Source organism: Trachurus japonicus, chromosome 16 (assembly GCF_045865225.1).
Source record: "Trachurus japonicus isolate A0001 chromosome 16, Traja_1.0".
Lineage (NCBI taxonomy): Eukaryota > Metazoa > Chordata > Actinopteri > Carangiformes > Carangidae > Trachurus > Trachurus japonicus.
Genome location: NC_140922.1, coordinates 6,944,773 through 6,964,588, shown reverse-complemented (window position 1 = coordinate 6,964,588; position 19,816 = coordinate 6,944,773). Strand labels below are relative to the sequence as shown.

Sequence of the window (19,816 nt, the reverse complement as noted above, 5' to 3'; positions counted from 1 at the left end):
AGTGACTTAGTCAACTCTTGTTTAGCACAGAACCTCCTAAAAACACAACTTGTCAGTTTCACACTTTGGTTTTTGTACAAACTAAACAACCAGCTTATATAACAGCTGAGAGGCAGTGGTGGATTGATTTCTTTGTACCTCTGGCAGAGCCAGGCTTGATATTTCCTCTGCATTCAGTTTTCATGCTAAGCTAACAGCCTCTTATGCTTATCAGAGATTGATTAGGCTACTGAAACTACTGAAATCAATTATAGACAGAGCGATGATAAAGCAGTGATTTCTTGTATAAGATAGGTTCTTGATGTGACCCATATGGTGACAAATCATCAGGAGGTTTGAATACTTTTCTCTCATTGCTGTAAAACATGATAAATGCAAAGGCATATTCCAAAGTTAACAGTACAAATATCAGAGAAACACTAGCAAAGAGGGACATTTAGTAACGAGTAGTGAGGTTATAATGAGTAGAGGTGATACTATCAGAGCAACCTGGATTTTGCAATGTGTCTGGATTTTTTTCCCCTCCTTTTTGTTTTGTTTGTACTTTAAACACTGCCACGTGTTACATACACAGTATTCCTGTGGCAACTGCAAAAACAGTCATTGCGTCTCATGTGTTCTCGCTTTGTCTCAGTACAAACTCACATTCTCCCACTCCACGAGGTACTGAACCTTCCCGTCTGGCGTGACGCGTCTCGCCAAGATCCTCACCGCCTCTCCTCCGCCCCAGCTCCTGGCCACTGTCCCGCTGCTGCCTCCAACTCCCATCCCCCCTCCTCCACCGCCGCCACCCCCGCCCCCGCCCCCTCCACCACCGCCTCCGCCTCCGTCTCCACCACCACCACCACCACCACCACCACCTCCTCCTCCTCCTCCTCCTCCTCCTCCAGCTATGCCACCCCCTCCGCCCATGCTGGCTTGGTACGGGGGCAGATCACGTAGGATGAGGGGCTCCAGCTGCTTCTGTCCCGGCTGGTGTTGGTGCTGGTGGTTGTGTTGGTGGCTGTGTTGGTGGCTGTGTTGGTGGCTGTGTTGGTGGCTGTGTTGGTGGTTGTGTTGGTGGTTGTGTTGGTGGCTGTGTTGGTGGTGGCTGTGATGGTGCTGGTGGGCGTGGTGGTGGTGATGGCTGCCATTGGAGTTGAGGGGGTACGGGAAGCACGGCGGTGGTAACCTGCAGGTGTCCTCCATGCTAGCAGCAACAAACAGAGACAAGGACAGGAATAAGGAAGGGGATTCATCTCATTCAAATCAGAGCTCAGAAAATCCAGACCATGATTCAGACTTGTATTTATGGACCTGAGCCTGATTTGGTAAGTCTATAAATAAGTAGTAATACGTTTAAGTATAAATAAGTTTTAAACTGTAGTCGCCCGTTGCCTGAATGACAGAAATCTGATCAGACAAAATCTAAATGAGCACAACATAGAAGCATGTAATGTTTGGATGCCACAAACACCATTAAAGGGATAGTTTAACATTTTGGCAAATTTGCTTACTGCCATAATACCTATAGTCATAGGGGTATGTCATTACTTTTAGTTATCGGTGCATGTTGTTTTGAGATCTGCTGGGCAGAGGTGCGAGCTGCTCAGCTAATACAATGGAGGTGAATGGTACAGGTCCCCTGTCCCTCATCAAACTCATCAAATACACAATCCAACAACTCCAAAACACTCTCATGGACAAGTTGTGACCTGCACATTCACTACACTATGAAATAATCATGTATTATTATGTAACATTATGACACATGAAGCAAATATTTGGAACTACTTGCGCTTTTGAAATCACTCCGCCCAGCAGCCAGGTCTGGAATGTAGTCCCGGCTACACATTTGCCTCGAAAACAACTCTGTCTCACAATGTTACATTATTATTTCATAGCGTGGTGAATGTGCGGGTCACATCTTCTCCACAAGAGCGTTTTGGAGTCGTTGGATTGTGTATTTGATGAGTTTGATGAGGGACAGGGGACGATACCGTTCACCTCCATTGTGTTCGCTGAGCAGCTTGCATCTCTACCCCGCAGATCTCAAAACAACATGCACTGATAATTCAAGTTAATAAACCTACCCCTATGACTATAAGGATTATGGCAATAGGCTAATTTGCTAAAATGTTGACCTATCCCTTTAAAACAATAATCAAACAGTGATCTATAACATACAAAATGAACATGAATAAAGTTTGTGTTGCCTTAGTCTAATAGAATTTTAATCTTTTGGGTCATTGTTTTGGTTTTAATGCTGCAATTTTACACTTCTGGCTCCTTCTCAGCCTTGTTTCTTTGTCATTGTCTTAAAAACAAACAAACACTACCTACCAAGCACCAGACCAGAACAGAAAATGTTAGTGACTAGCCTTGGGAATACACTGGTAGATTTAGCAGCTAAAGATCCAGATGTTTTCCTCAGTAGAACAGTAGTTGACCAAAAACAAAGCTAAACAGAGAGTGAATATTGGACTTGAGTTTGTTAGGCAGCAAGAGACACGATCCCAACATTAAAACTAATATTGCTCCATGTCTGTTGGCTGTATAAATTAACAACTGCTGGCTAACACACTTCCCATACCAACCTAATGAGGTGATAATGATGCATGTCAGTGCTAAGTTTACAGCTTGTTGCTCCATCGCTCCAAAAATCAACAAGCGCAGGTTTTAACCGAGGTAACTCAATCATGAAAAATAAAAATTACTCCAAACATGAGATGTGACCCTGAATGCCGATTTGCTGCACTTGACAGCTGTAAAAGAGATGCTGTTGATCGGCATCTCAATATGTGACAGCACCACCAGAAACCTCAAACAGTCCAAAGTCAGTGGGGAAAAAGTCCTAAATCATCTCATCAAAACAAACAGTCATCAAAAATTACATAGACTGGAGACAGTGGTTTCAAGCTGAAACTCACTAGGAGGGACATACAATATGCAAAATTGCTGCTACATCTTCTATAATGGCCATAACTGTGGTAGATAATGTTGATTTAATGATCAAATTATTATAAGAACAGTTTCTACAGGGACACTGAAGCATAATGATAATGATAACCTTACAGCGTTGATCTTGTTTATTAAAGATCGTCAAGGGCTAAAAGCTCAAAGGGAAAAACTAGAGGGTCAGTTGGAGCTACAGTAGAAGCAGCTGCACAGCATCTGAAACTTTTGTGACTATGGCTCTGTGGGCGACCAATGAACCAGGTATTTAATTGTAAAATTGAGCTTTCTCAGGTGCCAACAGTAAAATATTTGCTTTGCTTTAACAAAGCAATCTGATGCTTACAAAAGTGTATTAGGGAGGTATGTAGGTTAAAAAAAAAGCAAACTACAAGCACACAAACACACTTGAAGAGAGGGATGGAATTTTCAGGTCACAAATCTATGAGAAAACAACTCACAATTTTACAAAAAAAAACAAAAAAACAGCTACACCACCTAAGTTGGTGAGGAGGTGCAACAAGAACATGGCTGCATCAAGTAATTTCACAACCTCAAATGAATGCACAATTTGCATGTTTTTTCTTCTAAATTTCTAAGTTTTTTTTCTCATAAATTTGCTACTTTAAAGCAGAAGTAAGCGATCCGGTGGTTTTGGCTAACTTCTTTTTTTTTTTCTTTTTTTTTGGCATTTTTGCCTTTATTTGATAGCACAGTATAGATAGACAGGAAAGGGGGAGGCAGAGAGAGGGGGAATGACATGCAGGAAAGGTCTGCCCGACGTTAGATTCGAACCGGGGACTGTAGCCTCCACATGGGGCGGCCGCCTTAACCACTGCGCCACGCACCACCCCGGTTTTGGCTAACTTCTTGTCAGCCGATGGAGTTAGCAGTCCCCGCCCTCGTCCCTACGTCACCACATTCACGCGCATCCCTTGGCTGCACACACAGAGAGGACCGCCCCTTTATGCCGTTCTCTCTCCTCATTGGATAAAGGTTGTAGGATACAAGGAAAGTTTTCTCCTCGGCTTACAGCAGAGCAGAGTGACTAACAGACCCGTGTTTCAGACCAAACACTCTATATAAGTGATAGCTGTCGGAAGATACAACTATTTAATGTTTGTTTGTTTGATTGTTTTATTGTCAAACTGCGGACCACCAGTGAAGCCCACAACGAATTTCCCTACGGGGACAATTAAAGTATATTGAATTGAAAATTGAATTGAATTTAAGACTTATATTAACACAAACATTCCGCTTACTTCTGCTTTAACAAAGCAATCTGATGCTTACAAAAGTGTATTAGGGAGGTATGTGGGTAAAAAAAAGAGAAGCAAACTACAATCACACAAACACACTTGAAGAGAGAGAAGGATACATTCCCAAGTTTAAAATGAGGAATTTTAAGGTCACAAATTTATGAGAAAACAACTCACAATTTTACAAAAAAAAAGAAAAAAAGTGTGACTTTATGAGAAAGGGGGTACGATATGGAATGCTACAGCTACACCGGCTGCATCAAGTAATTTCACAACCTCAAATGAATGCAGTCATAATTTGCATGTTTTTTTCTAAGTTTTTATTTCTCATAAATTTGCTACTTTAAACCTGAATATTCAGAGTTTTAATAAATGTAGGCTCCTTTCTTCCAGCTCATTTCTTACTGTTTCACCTGTAATGACCCTAATATGCCATCGCCGACTCTGGATGGTCAAGTAAATTGCAAGGAAATGAAATTGAGAAACCTTTTATAGATCAAATCACAATCAAGATCTTCATGTCACCCAAAGCCGAGCTTCGTATGTTACTATGTGTGTGACAGGCAGAGTTGTGGGGAAAGAGGATGAGAGGTGAGAGAAACCTGTTGTAGTGATGGAGGTTCCTGGAGAGCGCAGTATTTCCATTGTAAGTGGTGTGGTACAGGGCGTACATCCGTTTGGGAGGAGAGCTGTGGACGGGATGCATACAGGTTCAATCAGAATCACACTTTGACTTCCAGCTGTGTCTCAAAACAGTAGAGAAAAGACTCATCTGAAGGCCCGGTGTCCCAGCATGCCCCTCACTGCACATAGTTTGAGTTTATCTGTGTTTGAGTTACAGGAAGTATTTCCTGCTGAGACTCATGCAGACACCAATAAAACACAGGCAACAAGTATTTGTTTTGGCTACACCATTCAAAAATAAATCACATTTGGAAAAGTTTTTCAACAGAAATAATTTCTATAGAGGAAATGATACCACCTCCATCACACCAGGGTGATGGCAAAGGCTTAAAGGTGTTCAGAAATGGCTGTTTGTCCTGTTTGTCACGCCGAGTTGTCACGAGCTGCAACACGAGTTTACCCGAGTAAGGAAAATGGATTTGATTGGTCGTTATCGAGCGGGCGGGATATTCAAAGTTTGGGGCGAGACCGAGCTCGGTGTGTGTGTGTGCATGTCTCAGACGTTTGAATGACGGATGACGGATCCAATATCAGTGGCTGATGAATCGTGTACAAGCTGACGTATAATCCGTGCGCCTGCATTATCCAATGCGGAAAAAAAAATACACACTTTCATCCCAGATTTACTCAAAAATAGAATTTTGCACAAAGTTTGGCCTACATCGTCTGATAGATGAGTTATTACACTAATTTTATGAACCAGAGTGGGCTCAAATTCAATTTTCTTTTCTGTACACCTTTAAAACTTGTAACATCTGCACTTCTAACAAATCTATGTTGTGCATGATGTTACCTCTGCGGATGGTTTCCTATAACGTTCTGTAGTATTTAGGGAAAAAGAAGACAGCGTCTGCACTCCCACTGACTGTATAGCTGTGTCCCAATTCAGGGGCTGCATCCTTCGGAGGGTGCATTTGAATGCCAATTACGTCACAGCGCTGCGCGAAGGCTGTCCCAATTCGTCCAAATTCGAAGGGTCCTCCAAATGCGTCCTCCTTTCCCCTGCATTCGGAGGATGCATCGCTAGTATCCTTCGCGGCCTCCCGTATCCCAAGATGCTTTGCTGCACCGTTGTCGTTATTAGCAACCTAGCCGCTAGCTATCGAACGGAGCAGCTCTGTGCTGTAGCCACGGTAACCCGGCTCTGCGGCCGGCTCGGAGGCGTGGTCGCCCGCTGCTGAGCTCTGCTCTGGCTGCACAGGTGAGGAGCAGAGGTGTGTGTGACAACTTTAATAAAAAAGCTATAAAAACACATTACTTGTGCTCTTTATTCTCTATTCACTTAATAGCCTGAAGCCTACCCCCCTGGCTGCTGTTCAATGGTTTGTTTATTAGTATATTAATGATAACTGCCCTTGTATTGATTCTACTTCTTTAAAAAAAAAAAAACAAAAAAAAAAAGGAGGAGGAGGAGCGGTAGAGCCGTTGCAAGCGCCACTTTTAAATGTTTAACGTCCGGCCGTTGTTTACGTTAGACCGTTGTTTACGTTCAGATCAGGAAATGCTCTGAAGGCTAGACCGTCCCATTTACCGACCGTTGATGCGGCCCCCGGAGGAGCCTCCGAAGCCGTTGCCTCCGGAGACCGCGTAGGCTGGGTCCTCCGAAGGCTGCAGCCCCTGAATTGGGACACAGCTTATGTGTCACTCATACTACAGGTGGACCGGCCCATTCACTCTCCTCATTCCCATCAATAACGCAGTATATCACCACTGAAACCAAAATGGCAAAACATCCTTTACCTCAGGTTGAGCTCCTCCTCTGACTTCCTGGAGTTGTAATGGCTGGCCCCTCCCACGTAACCATGGCAACATGGCAGCAGCTCAATAGGGTTGGCAGCGACAGGAGGTGGACAAGCCTGGGCACAGGAGAGACACACACAGATCAGCTTGGCGTCCGGATGCCAACATCATCACAGGGAGTCGATGGAGCTCCGATACCTCGGTTGCTAACTCATGCGCCAAGTTAATTCTGCGTATGGAACGTCCAGTCGTCCAGTAATCATTGATTAGTTTTGTTTTTGTTATGTTAAGAAACATGCGAGAGCTTTAATTCCATGTTTGCATGTTGCCTGAGGGCAGAAATGGGCAGATGTGTCTATAAATACACACTAAATACATCAGTGCTTGTGAATCACATCAACCCGAGGCTCGTCCATCACAACCGGAGGAAGTCCTGCTCAAACGTATATCCTTCACAGCACACTGCATGGAGCTGGCCGTCCACCCATGACGAGTAAAAACATCAGAGCATCATCAGTCGCTAAAAGACACAATGTAGAGGTGGACGCCACAGTTTCTGCATCTCTCATCACTGGACTGTGACATATGGCATCACCCTCTGCCCATTATCATCCCCCCTCTCAGCAACAGTATTAGGATGGGAGATTATTATTCAGTGGCCTTAGTCCGCGTCTGTGCCTTTAAATGGATGTGCTCTGTCAGTGCTGCACTGTCAAGGTGCCAGCGCCACCTGGCCAAACTGTAATCGACTGCAAAGTGCATTTGGAAGCGATCCCAGGCTACGCATATCAGCTTTCCTCCCCATCTCACTTTCCCCACTACAACGAAACCTGCTCCTCCAAGAAGGACGGAGATTAGCATCAATCAGAGGAAGCACAATGGGGCCTGGATGTGCCAGAGTGAAAACGAGTGCTCCGCGGAGCGTATTGTTCTAGGATTACTGTATGTGCACACGCACGTTACCGAGAGTGATGTGTAGGAGGAGGACGCAGCGGCACAATGAGCATTCACCGTTAGAAGAATGCTGTGTGTAAAAATAGTAACCCGCCACATGTGATGTTGCCTGTTTCAATGTGATCCGCTGGGAATTGGGGTTTGATGACGATGATAAATGCGCCGCCCCGAACTGCAGATGTTGATGAAATACACGAGCGGGTGTTTGAGCAGCCAAGTTTTGCATTTGAATTATACATTTTAACCGAGCTAAACACACAACAGCACCTCGTCTCTGGCACGCCACTCCTGCCCCGACCGTAGACTCTAAAGCATCGGCAGGCATTAAACATACAGCAAGAGAGAGGAGAAAAATAGCGAGGCACTGAGGCTGCATGGGCTGTTAAAAGACACGCGGACTGATTTAGACTGCGAAATGAAGCTTCATCACGCCGCCTGACTGACAGGTTATTTCGATCACAGAGAGCTGTTTACCTGACTGCATGAAAAAGAAAAAAGGAAGAAAAAAAAAACATAATCAGAAAAGGTTTTGTGGCCCAGACCTACACACACACACACACACACACACACACACACACACACTCACACCCTCCACTGAGTTGAAGACAGAGCCACTGACCTGTGTCTCTATGATGCGACGCTTTGATTTACGTGACTCAGGCCCCCCCACTCTCCTCTGGCAGGGCAGTGACAGCGGGCTGAAGTGAACAACAACAACAACAACAACAACACATGAATTAATACACACATATAATCCCAAAGTGCAGTGTTTAGTTTTAGTGTGTCTCTGCCTGTCTCTACTGAGAGATGTAAAACACAAGAAGCAGAGGCAGGTGAGGTGATAGTCTGAATGATTGCTCCTGTGTTGTATTAGTAACAAATTTTCTAGTAATACGAGTCCAAAACATCATCAGCAGAGAGGATAAAAAATATGAGGGGCATAAAAAAAGATGACACTGACATAAAACACTTCGTCTTCAAAGGTTTTTCTCCTCACACCCCCCTCTCCCCCACTCTCTGTCAACTAAACTCATCTCCTGGCTTGTTTAGGAAAATGAGACTAGAGGTCTAAAACCCACCTTGAGGCTGAAACGTCTATTACAACAAACTATTGGGAAAACGCTGCGCAGACTTGACAGCAAGTTCATTATTACACCATAATTAGAGCTGTACAAGTGGAAGGAAGTTAAATGTTTGTTTTGTCTTTGGGCTGATGCTAAAGAAACGACCGTGGAGTCATTAAAATCCAAAAGGATCCATCCTCCTATTGGCATGAATGCATTCAGTAAATTGACTCTGGCCACTTGACTGTGTGTACGAAGCTGACATTCAGGCCTGAGGGCGACACAGAGAAAAGGGGAAAGCTTGTGAAGTGTCTGATACAAAGAGGGTTTTGTCTTCTGAGGAGAATTAACGTGCTTGGTGAATTTTATTACAATTTTCCCATTAGATTTTGATGTTGCTTTTGAAATGCTCTCTGTGTTAATTTTGGCCTGATGGTGGTGCCACAGGATCAAAGACATTAGGATTCATAAAATCCCACAGCACACTGAGCCAGACGCTGATGTTATTTCAGTGTTTTTGTGCAAAAAGACGGCCAATTCTGCTCGACTGTGGAAGTGAGAGAAAGATCATAAAATGTACAAAATAACAAAGGTTGTTCTTTGTTTTATACCCTATTATCTGTTCAATGGCAGTCTTCCCTGTATTTTCACAAACATCAGATTGCGGACAGAAGGATCTGAATTGACAGACTGATCAGTCGACAAACAACATATTCAGCTCTTCATGTTAGTAGCAGCAAAAACCTTTTTGGCTCAGAGAAACAGCTTCTGTGTAACCACTGACTGGCTGCTTATTACCTGAAGGATCCCCAATTCTATATAATAGTGTTTTTGTTTGTTTTTTTATGTAATCCAACCTTTTATATTGTTACCTCTTTTCATTGTATTGTGATCTTGTTCTCTCTTCTTTTTTTTTTTTTTAGAAAAGCGCTTGTTGCTCATTTGTTTTCAATGCATTATACTAGATAAACTCATACAAGAACATAATATTACATATTTGAATTTTTTTTCTCATCAGAGCTTATCTGTAAAACGTAAGGCACAGATTCTGTACTTAATCTGACCTTATGTAACCCTAACACCGTCAATGTGTTAACGTAAAAAGATAAATAATCACTCCAATCAGCCATTCACTAAACTTTAGTCACTTAAAAAATGAACTGAAAAGATGTGGTTTATAAGAAAGCATCCCCACGTCTTAAAATGAGTCTGAATAAGGAGCAGCTAAATGCTAAAAATGATTCAAAATGAAAAATCTGCAAACGTGTTTTGGGACACGTGCATGCACATGTGCGCACACACACTCGCACTTGCAGACGTACATACGTAAGCACCCAGAGGGCAGGTTTAGACACTTTTAGGTGAATATTAAGACACTGATTCTTTCGCTCTCATATGAAAATTGCGGTCCTTTGATTCCTGAGTTCAGGCGTAATGACTATACGCCCTGTGGGAATCCCAGAGCTCTTATTGAGATAAGAGCTGAAAAGAGAGACACTGTCCTTACTCTGACCTTCTCCGGTGTGTGATGTTGATAGGTGGGTCGGTGATGAGGGGGGACGAATCAGACGTCAGCGGAGGAGGAGCTCGGACCTGAAGCCCAAAAAGACACTTCTTCTTCTTGATCTCCTTTCCAGAGACAAACCTGGACAACAGCGGAGACGCAGAAGCAGTGGTTCTGATTATCACATCATCACGAGTGTGTTGTCATCCTTATTCCTCTTTGATGCTAATAAAGAATTTAAAGTTGTGTAACAAAATGAACTTATTCACCTAATGGAAAAGTAGGCTCTGGAACATTTCAAAGGTAGCGACTGTGTAATTGAGTATATGTAATTAGAGCAGACTTTGCCTGAAGAAATTTGCAGTTCTGTAATTGCAAGGTACTTTGCAAATTTTCAATGAAGACCAACCACCAGCAATTGGAGCTCTAGACTGGTTATTGTGATTAAATACCTATGACTTGTGTCCTCTTCTAACAAGACCAAATAGCCACCAAAGAGTGTTTAAATTTAATTTCGTCTAATCGGCCGTTACATTTTATTCGCTCTTTATTCAGAGTCACACACTTCCCCTCGCTCCTTTCAACCTGCATGTCCAACACCGCCGACTTCGAAGCACTAAGAAGACTCCCCTATTCATGGAGCGCTACTCATCAATCTAGTCATGTGTGGCCAGTGTTTATTCTTCTCATCATATGCGATGACTTACCTGTCCTTGTGGGAGTTCAGAGCGTTGAGGAGATTGTGACAGCGGTCCTGCTTCGGCGTGTCAGAGAGCTGGAGGACAGACAGGAATGAAAAATCAAAGGTGTTTACACAGCCAACGGCCATCAGACAGAAAACCTTTAATGCATACAGTCATTTTCCTTTACAGTCTCTGACAGCGATGGTGTAGATATGGAAAACTACTTGTTGTAGATACATGGCTGCTGCCTGCTGTCATGTTGAAGACAGAGCAAATATTGCATTTCAAAATGTGAAAACAGCTCAAAGGAGAAACTTAAACCTCAGACACACACAGGAAAACACTGAGAATATTCCCTCTGGTATCAGTCGCATTTACTTTTTAACTTTCAGATTGCAGATTTGTCCAAAAGCGTTATGACTGCAAATATTCAGTGTCCTACATTAGTGATTCCCAACTGGGTGGGCGGGGGTTCATTCTTTTACCCCAGGTGACATGTGAAAAGACCACACACATTTGTGGAAAACAAACAAGCACATAAATCAATGTGACTCTGATCTTGAGCAAATTGTACTGACAGCACAGCGTAAAGCTCACACCAGCCCTCGTCTGTTGCAACACCTTCACACCACACGCAGGCAGCAGCAGTGACAGGAAACTAGTGATCAAGTGAGCAGAGGTGGAACAGTTTGTTGAAAATAATGGCCGGTGGAAATTTGTATAAATGTTACCTGATGAAAAGTGATTTGATTTACACTTGAAATCGCTAAAAGCAACAACTGTAATTGATGAAACTGTTAAACTTGAACTCAAAATAACAGTTTTAAATTGTTTACTAATGATTAGATAAAGCATTGCCAGTTCAATGTTTTGAAATTCTTTTGAAACAGTCTTTAGCTAAAAGTTGAAATTCTAAGCTGCTCTGATAGATCTAAGCTATGGGATGCCAATAAAAGTAATCACTCATAAATAGTACAAACGCAAATTTGACAAAACTAGTCTCAGCTGAATGTACTTTAAGTAGCTATCAAATAATATCCACTTGAAAATCAGTTTGAGCCCATTTGCAAAATTACAGATTTTGAGGGAGTGAGAGCTCATCTGACAGGACTGTGGGGTCGGGAAACAATGTCGGCCATCATTAAAACATCTCATTTTCAACTTCTTGTTGTTCCCCTTTAAGCTTTACGTAGAGGTCATAGTTTTTTTAAACTTTAAATTTTACTTTAATAGTGGTTAATAGGATTTATGTCTCAAATGCATAAAGGCTGGCAGCATTTCACATCATTTCATCATGGTGCTTAAATGAGGAGATATCAATACCGCGCCTAGGAGCAACGAGTCCCAATTCTCATTGGTGAAGGACAGGATTTCATGGTCAAAATCAAAGTATTTCCTCTTGCAGCACAGCGAGAGATGGTAGAGCACTAAATGAGCCAAATCCACCCTGCAAAAGAAAAAAAAAGATAATGAGGTAAAATAGAAAACAATGGTATGGATTTTCTGATTTTTTTAATATATATTTTTTTATATTTTCCTATAGAAACCATTTCCTCACAAACTACATCACCAGTCTGTGCTGTGCTATGTGAAAATCATGGACATGACATTTTAGAATTCAATGAGGAAAATTTGTGAAGTAGAAGTAAGTCCCAAATGTGATTTCAGTTGTGCTGTATAACTTTAAGTGGATAAAATGTTTGCCATATGCTGTTGTAAACATGTCTGTACTGTAGTGTAAACATCACCAGGTCATGGGTAGTCTCTGGATGGTCTCTGGACCCTTTGTACATACAGAGCACTGGAACTGATAAAACCTAAAACAGACACAGGGAGAAAAAAGACAGAAGATCAGACAAGTATCATAGCACTCTGAAAAATAACTTGATGGTTTTGTTTGTCAAACAATTTCATCTGTCATCTTAAATTGTTTCCTTTCTTTCCATCTTGCAGCTTCCATATCATGGATGCTGATTTCTTTCTTTGTTTCTCTTTAAGAACCTTTACACTTCTTCTCCTGACTCTTTACTGTCCTCGCCATCTGTGTATGTGTCTCTAGATATTTTAGCATATAAATCAACCTGAACTGAAAATAAATGGACAGGTATATCTGTTCCACTATAATGACGCTCTGTTGTGGGTGACCCTGAAACTCATACCACAACAACGCTGTGTGCATCTGTCCTTCTGTATGCGCATGTTTGCAGAAGGTCATTGGGAGAGATGAAGTGCAGACACAGTATGACGGCAACACATGCTTACTATTCCAACTGTGAACTCAGTCTTCACTCTTCCTCCATCACCTGCTCAGCAGATGTTGTACCAATCCGGCCTCACTCTCCCTGACTGTCAATCTAAATCTAATCCCTCCTTCAACCCCCCCACTCCCTTCCTCACTCCTTCCCTCCCTCACTCCCTCAGACAGGTTTGGCAATAACACGGTGTCAGGGTGGGTGTAAAACCCAGTCGGCTAACACAGATGGTTAATGACAATAATAACTTAATGGATGGATACATTTTATTACACGCATGAGCCGATCAAACCGCAGCGTGATCAGCAGCCTGCGTATCCGCCCAACATTGTATCTGAACCGCTACAGTACCGGGGAGATGATGCGTCTGTCTCTGCTGTCTGTCACTGTCCCTTTACCACTCTGTGGATGTGAGGAGCTCTTGTCCTTGTGGCGCGAGTCAGCGAGTACATTAACATGCGCACTAATAATTTAGTCTTAAGCCAATTAAAGCGGCTCTCTGACAAGTGAAGCTGTCAAGCAGACGTCTTTGTCTGGGGCGATTCATCCTGCACAAGAGACGTACTTTACAACAGCAATTTTGATAATCGATTTATTCATCAAGGAAAATGGTTCTAGCTTCCTATATATTCTGTTTTATATAATGGTACTTATATATTTTTAGATAAAATAAGCAACTCTGACTCTTCATTTACTTTTTTAAATGATCAAAGAAATTGTCAACCTGTTATTGCTATTATTATCTAGCCCTAGCATGATTGTATTTCATACAAATAAATAACCCAACCACTTCTTTTGTCTTTGTCCCCCAATCAAGAAATAAACAACATGTGGTGAGTAATTGCGCAATAAAAAAACTGATCAATATAAAGCAGGTCAACAGAGAAGTCACATGTCTCACATGAAATCCAAATATTAAATCCTGACTGATGTATGATATGATTGGCTGATATTGGCTGCTCACAAATATACTGGAATCCTGTGTTTATACTGACAGACGTGCAGATAGAAAGTGTAGTCAAAATGTTTTACAGGCGACAGTTTTATGTTATTTCCTTCGATTTCTTCATCTTAATTCAAGCATTAAATATTTTTTTGAATTCCGATCTAACAGTATAGTTTGCAGTATATAATTAGCATAATTTATTCACTGTGAAATCAATCTCTCTTTTAAATATACTAGATCGGTCTGGCTTCACCAAATACCTGACGTTTATAATTTCATTTATTACAGTTGAAAGATGTACTTGGTCTTGTGAGTATGAGAAGCTAGTGCAGGTTCTGCTGTAAAGCTCAGTGACCCACCTGTCCCCATACAGTAATGGCTTGGTCAGACACTGCGTGCAGGCCTCGTGAAACCACTGACCACAGCCTCCGCACTGCAACATCTTTAGGTTCCACCTGCAATTCATCGAGAAAACACCAAGACATTTTAAACACATGAATGAATTAATGTGTCCAACATCTGTCACCTGACAAGTCTGCATTTATGCATAATTTAGGAAGGCTGCGGAGCTGATGAGCGCAGCTGCCTGACACTTCACGTTTCATAAACTGAAACGCGTCTTCAGGTGTGAACTCCCACCGGGTACAAGCGCTCATAGAGATATGGCGGCTGGGAGTTAGTTCTTATTCTGCTTTAAGATGCCAGGCGAGTGGAGTTTGCCAGCAGACATCACTCAGATATCATTTCATGAAAGTCAAAACAAAGTTGAAAAAAAAAAATCCTGCTAATGCTGTTTGACGCACGTCTGATTCGCTGCATGCAATTTACAAATAATCCACAAGACGACACTGACGTAGATGAGATCAAGCTGCTGGTGGGGGAGTGGGGGGTGGGGTGGTGGTGGGGGGGGGGAAACGTCTACCATGAAAGAGCATACATGAGCAGTACATTCAAACTCAGACTGGCCTCTGCAGTGTCACTCACTCTCCAGGTCCGGCACAGTAGCAGTAACACTGTTGCTGATTGGTCAGATGCTGCGGGTCCCAGTCTAACGACGACAGCTGGTAGGGGAGTCGGAGTTTCATAAACTGCATGAGACGGGCGAAGCGTCCGCGTTTGAGGGCTCCGCCTCTCTGGAAAACACAATATTTTTTTTAGGACACAGCTGATTGGTTGGTGACCCCCCTCAAATCGCTGTCATGTCAGAGCGGCGAGGGGAGACGGATCGCATTCGTTGGGCAGAAGGCAATTCGTCTCATTTTATTGTAGGTCAGCTGTGAGAGATAGTGTCCGAGGGAGAGGAAGTCTGGACAATGAGATATGGACATTGAGCGATTGACAATTAACTGGGTGCTTTCTCAATCTCATATCTACAGAACTGGAGCACATGTGATTGATTGACTTTAAATGTACTTCTCTCAACTTCAGTGCAGTTTTTCAGACTCATAACTATTGATCGCTCATGATTCCTTGGACACAATGTAGAACATCTAATACTGAAGTCAATACTGGGGGAATTAGTGTGCTTTTGCCTCAGATAAACCCATTACCTGTCGTATACACAACACTGTAGTGGCAGCGAAGCCTGATATATTTGACTGGATTTCTCACACTGAATGTTATTTCTTCTCCTCCCCACCCCCCGCCCCACCCCAGTGCGAGACGACGGAGATTAGCAGTCTGACCTTGGTAGCGACTGCAAAGACACATTGCCGACATATCCACGAGTCGCTGTCAGCTTCCGGTTCAATGGTCGGCGTGTGGCACTCTGGATGATAACCTGTAATGGGAGGAGGAGGAGGAGGAGGAGGCAGAGCGTTTAATTCGTGTTTACAAGACAGACAGGCGGAGTGACAATAATGGGCAAAAGCATCTTCATGTTTAGTGCTCCGCTGGTTTGTTTCGGCAGCACGCAAAGTACTTTGCTTTACTATTTGCATTTTGGGAACAGGAAGTTATGTTTGTCTGCTTTTTCGCCTCAAAACAAACTGTCAGCCGCCTGACAGAGCTGGAGCGACGTGGCGGTAAAATCCGCCGCCATTTCCTGCCCGTGCAATCCTGGTTCTGAGCTGAACTTCTTCTCACTAGCGCTTCACTTTATTTCATTTCAGAGCTCATCCGCTCTGAAATCAGTTTTGCTTATCGTTCCTGTTTTGTTTGAACGTTAGACCATCGCTGTGCGGTTGTTTTCAAGTTCACCTGTGCACATAATAACATGACTAACTTGCCTGGAAGCTGATGCACATTTACTGAAAGTGGATTCAACAGTGAGGAAGGAGACATCTTGTGTCCCAAAGTTAAACTTTTGAAATGTAAAACATTTGCATCTTCACAGAATCTGTATTCTCCTATGAGGGAAAATGGGGGCAGATTTTGAGAATTTTTAACTTGAACTTTCTTGTGGAAAAAAAAAAAAACACATCAGACACAAATTATTATTCTAAACATCCAAAAGTATTTCAGATGTCTTGAAACATATCTGCAGGGGATTTGTGAATTAATAATAAGTAAAAACATCTTTGGTGCATTAAAGTCTATGAATTAAGTTCTGTGTATATCAGCATCTCATTCATTATGATTCTAGTCAGGAGGCAGGTGCAACAGATTGTATCTATCATTTATGATGTGGTTTTCTTTTCTTGCTTTCTTTCTTCCTTTCTTTCTTTTTTTTCAAAGAGCAACACTGTTATTTACCATGCTATGTCAGATCTTCAAGGTCAGTGCCGGAACGGTTGGACAACCACCGTTTGACGGCGTATGATGAGGCGTGCTTCCTTACCGTGGCGACATTTAAGACAATTTATGAGGGGTTCTTTAAGAGGCGGGGCGTCACAAATACAGCAAACTTCTTCCACTCCAGCAGCAACTGAGGCAAACACAGAAAGACAGAGAGAGGCAGGGGAGGGGAGGAAGTAGATGTGTGAGAGGAAGACAGACAGTGAGAGAGCAGGAGAGGGGGAGAGCAGTCAGTGGCATTAATTTATGTATATTGATTCACATCCTTGCCACCTCATTGATTTCAGTGTCTCCTGCACCCTTTCAGATTTCACTTCATTTGACAGGCGGATATTCAGCATGGTCCTAACAAGCGTCCAACTTCCACCCTCTGCTTGATGTTAGGTGGAAGTGGGGGCGCCATTTCCCCGAGGAGTCATTAGTCTAATAAATTCATAAATAGGCTCTAATAAAGCAATTACATCTCAACGTGCCCCCATCATGATACTCAGAGCACTCAGCATCATAATCTTCAACGTGACTCTGATTTCCTTTCGGCTTTTTTCCTTTTTTTGTGTGTGTGCGACAATTCAGAAATCTAGAAAAAAAAACAAAAAGGTACAAAAAATGTGAAAGTTTTAAACTCGCCAGGGGAGAAAATCAAAAAAAGTGTTCCTGCAACTCCTCAGGCAAAGTTTCAGAGTGGAAACAAACACCTTGAGTGCGAGTTCGGCTCAGCATCCGTGCATTAGGACAACCTCAAACCAGGTGCATTTTTTTTAACCCAACGGGAAGCTGTTTACCAGCTGAGGAGGACGAGAAGAAGAAAATAAGAGTTCCTTACACGAGTGAATGTCCTTCCTCAGTACCCAGAACTCTGAGTTGTCCTCAAATCTCACCAGACAACATTGCTTGACTCCATCTACCTGAGAGGGAGATAGCAGGTGAGCGGAATGATTGACAAAACTAAATGGAAGTCTTTTCAAAATCCGGGTGAACACACTCGCACACACAGTGACTCACACAAACACACTGCATACGCACACTGAAAAAGTCTCTTTCTGTCACACACACACACACACACACACAGGCATACGCACACTTCCACATGCACTTACTCTTTTCACATTGCCGAGGTACAGTAGTCCATCACTCCATCGAGCCAACACATCATCTCCTTCACTTACTCCCCCCATCCTGAGGAGAGAGACAGAGAGGGGAGAGAGAGAGAGAGAGAGGGGTGGAAGAGAGAGAGAGAAGAGGGAGAGAGAGCAGGGCTCATGTGAAATGGAAATCCGATTTATTCGATGAATACTTTGCTGCCATTGCTGACAGAGGGGTTTATGGCCCCGGCGTTTCGGCTGGCTCTCAGACAGGCGGGCTTCGGTGCAAAGGGGTTAAAACCCACCAACCCCCCCCCCCCTCTCCCCTATTCCCACCATCACACCCCCCCAGTCCCCCCCCCCCCTCCTCTTTTTAGACCAGAGCATAACGACAGCCTGTATCCACCACAGTGAACGATGAGAGTGAGTACACAACCGGAGAGCAAGACAAATGATTACTGCACACATGAGAAACACACACACACACACACTGCATGATGACTGCTGCAATACAGTTTGATTGAACGAACAAAGATCACTGTGCAGCTACTTGAAGCATCTGCCTGCACTTTGCTGTTATCCTCTTCTCTCCCAACATCTTAAAAAACTTGAATAGATGCGTGAAATGACTGTGCAGGCATTATCTACTGCACGTTGAGCATTTGTTCCAGTGCATGCACTCAAGTCAAGACAGACTGCGGGATACATAACAGTGTATGTAATGTGTAGCCTTTTGTGAATCAAAAAGAAAAAAAAAAGAAAAAAAAAAAGCACATCAGGCAGACTGTACAGTAACAGAGAGCTGGCCGGGTGAAGGGTACCTGTCAAGTCGAACTCCTTTCCGTCGGGGTCACAGTGATTTCCTGGGCAGCCTGGACATGAAATGCCCCTCATCTGCTGTGGATCTCCGCTGCCCAATTACTGCCCGCTCCGATGCGCAGCCTGCGTGTTTGCAAAAAGTGGATGATGTGCATGTATGTCCCTGTCTGTGCCAAGCGCCCGTGTGTGTCAGTCAAGCCGTCAGCGAGGAGGAGGAGGTGGAGGAGGAGGAGGTGGAGGAGGAGGAGGAGGAGGGGGTGGAGGAGAAGGAGGGGGGGTGGTGGGGTGTGGGGGGGAGGAAAGGCGACTGACTGTCCGTCCGTCTCTCAGCCTAGTTTGTCCGTCCTCCGTGATGCCGTTTCGTCATGTTCCCGTCGCTTTTTGCTCCCCCCGCCAGCCCCCCAGCCCCCCACTCCCCTCCCCACCTCCCCCTCCTCCTACCGCCCCCCCTCCCCTCCCCTCTCCTTCTCCGCCGCCGCCGCCACCTATTGATGCTATTAAAGCCGGGGTTTGTCAGAGCAGCACCGGTATCAAGCCGCCAGAGACGCCATCATCTGCCTCGCGCTCTCGACCGACTTGTTGTGACGCAGACATAAAACACCGAGATAGAGTGGGAGGGAGATAGTGATAGAAGAGGAGGTGAGGTGCTGATGTGAGGGGGGAGGGGGGGGGGCGTCCAGAGGTGGCGGGAGGAGGAGGAGAGGGGAGGGGAGGGGAGAGGTGTCGGTGGCGGCGGCGGGGGGTCCACCTTTTCCCGTCCGCGTGGGGGCGGAGGAGGGAGGGAGGGGGGGGGACTGACCCTAAATCGTTGTGACAAGGTGGGATTGGGATGTCTGGGAGCCGAGGGAGGGACAGGAGGGAGGGCTGCTGCTGCTGCTGCTGCTGCTGGTGCGCTGAGAGCCGGCGGAAGCAGCGCGCGCAGCTACAGGGGCCAATTAAGTGGCCAATTAGTGAGTTTAGCCGCCTCATTAATTGGTCTGTAACAAGAGGGACCGGCCAAGTTTAGCGGAAACCCGTGGAGGAAAGTTGGAGAAAAGTGAGAGGGGCTGAGCAAACAGCGCTCACATTTAAACTTGTATTTATCAGCAGTGATTAGTGGCCTCAGCCCCTGGCTTCTGTAAGACTGGGAACATTTCCGCTGTTATTAGACGAGTGAAAA

At 44.0% G+C, this 19,816-nt stretch overlaps 1 protein-coding gene across 6 annotated transcripts; it reads right to left on the bottom strand.

Moving 5' to 3' along the window:
- Positions 1-523: 523 nt before the first annotated feature.
- Positions 524-19,047, bottom strand: phf1 (PHD finger protein 1). Of its 6 annotated transcripts, none has more exons than XM_085803584.1 (16): positions 18,660-19,047; positions 17,854-17,932; positions 17,580-17,661; positions 16,800-16,886; positions 15,706-15,800; positions 15,005-15,153; positions 14,380-14,475; positions 12,571-12,639; positions 12,146-12,269; positions 10,847-10,914; positions 10,143-10,280; positions 8,191-8,269; positions 6,618-6,733; positions 4,796-4,882; positions 1,052-1,189; positions 524-1,003 (listed from the first exon to the last, which is right to left on the bottom strand). In XM_085803584.1, the coding sequence occupies exons 2-16, from the start codon at positions 17,929-17,931 to the stop codon at positions 631-633; spliced, it is 1,779 nt and encodes a 592-aa protein (XP_085659710.1). In that variant the 5' UTR covers position 17,932; positions 18,660-19,047; the 3' UTR covers positions 524-630. The 6 variants fall into 6 exon arrangements, with proteins under 6 accessions (XP_085659710.1, XP_085659711.1, XP_085659712.1 ...); XM_085803585.1 differs by having other exon boundaries at positions 524-1,044; positions 1,096-1,189; XM_085803586.1 differs by having other exon boundaries at positions 524-1,032; positions 1,096-1,189.
- Positions 19,048-19,816: the final 769 nt, after the last annotated feature.

Bases quoted from the DNA above. Each gene is read 5' to 3' on its own strand.
- phf1 (XM_085803582.1), bottom strand. From the start codon at position 17,931: ATGGGGGGAGTAAGTGAAGGAGATGATGTGTTGGCTCGATGGAGTGAT. The intron at 16,887-17,579 runs GTAAGGAACTCT...TGTTTGCCTCAG, and splicing joins GAGGAAGGACATTCACTCGT to TTGCTGCTGGAGTGGAAGAA. The intron at 15,154-15,705 runs GTCAGACTGCTA...TGTGTTTTCCAG, and splicing joins TCTTTGCAGTCGCTACCAAG to AGAGGCGGAGCCCTCAAACG.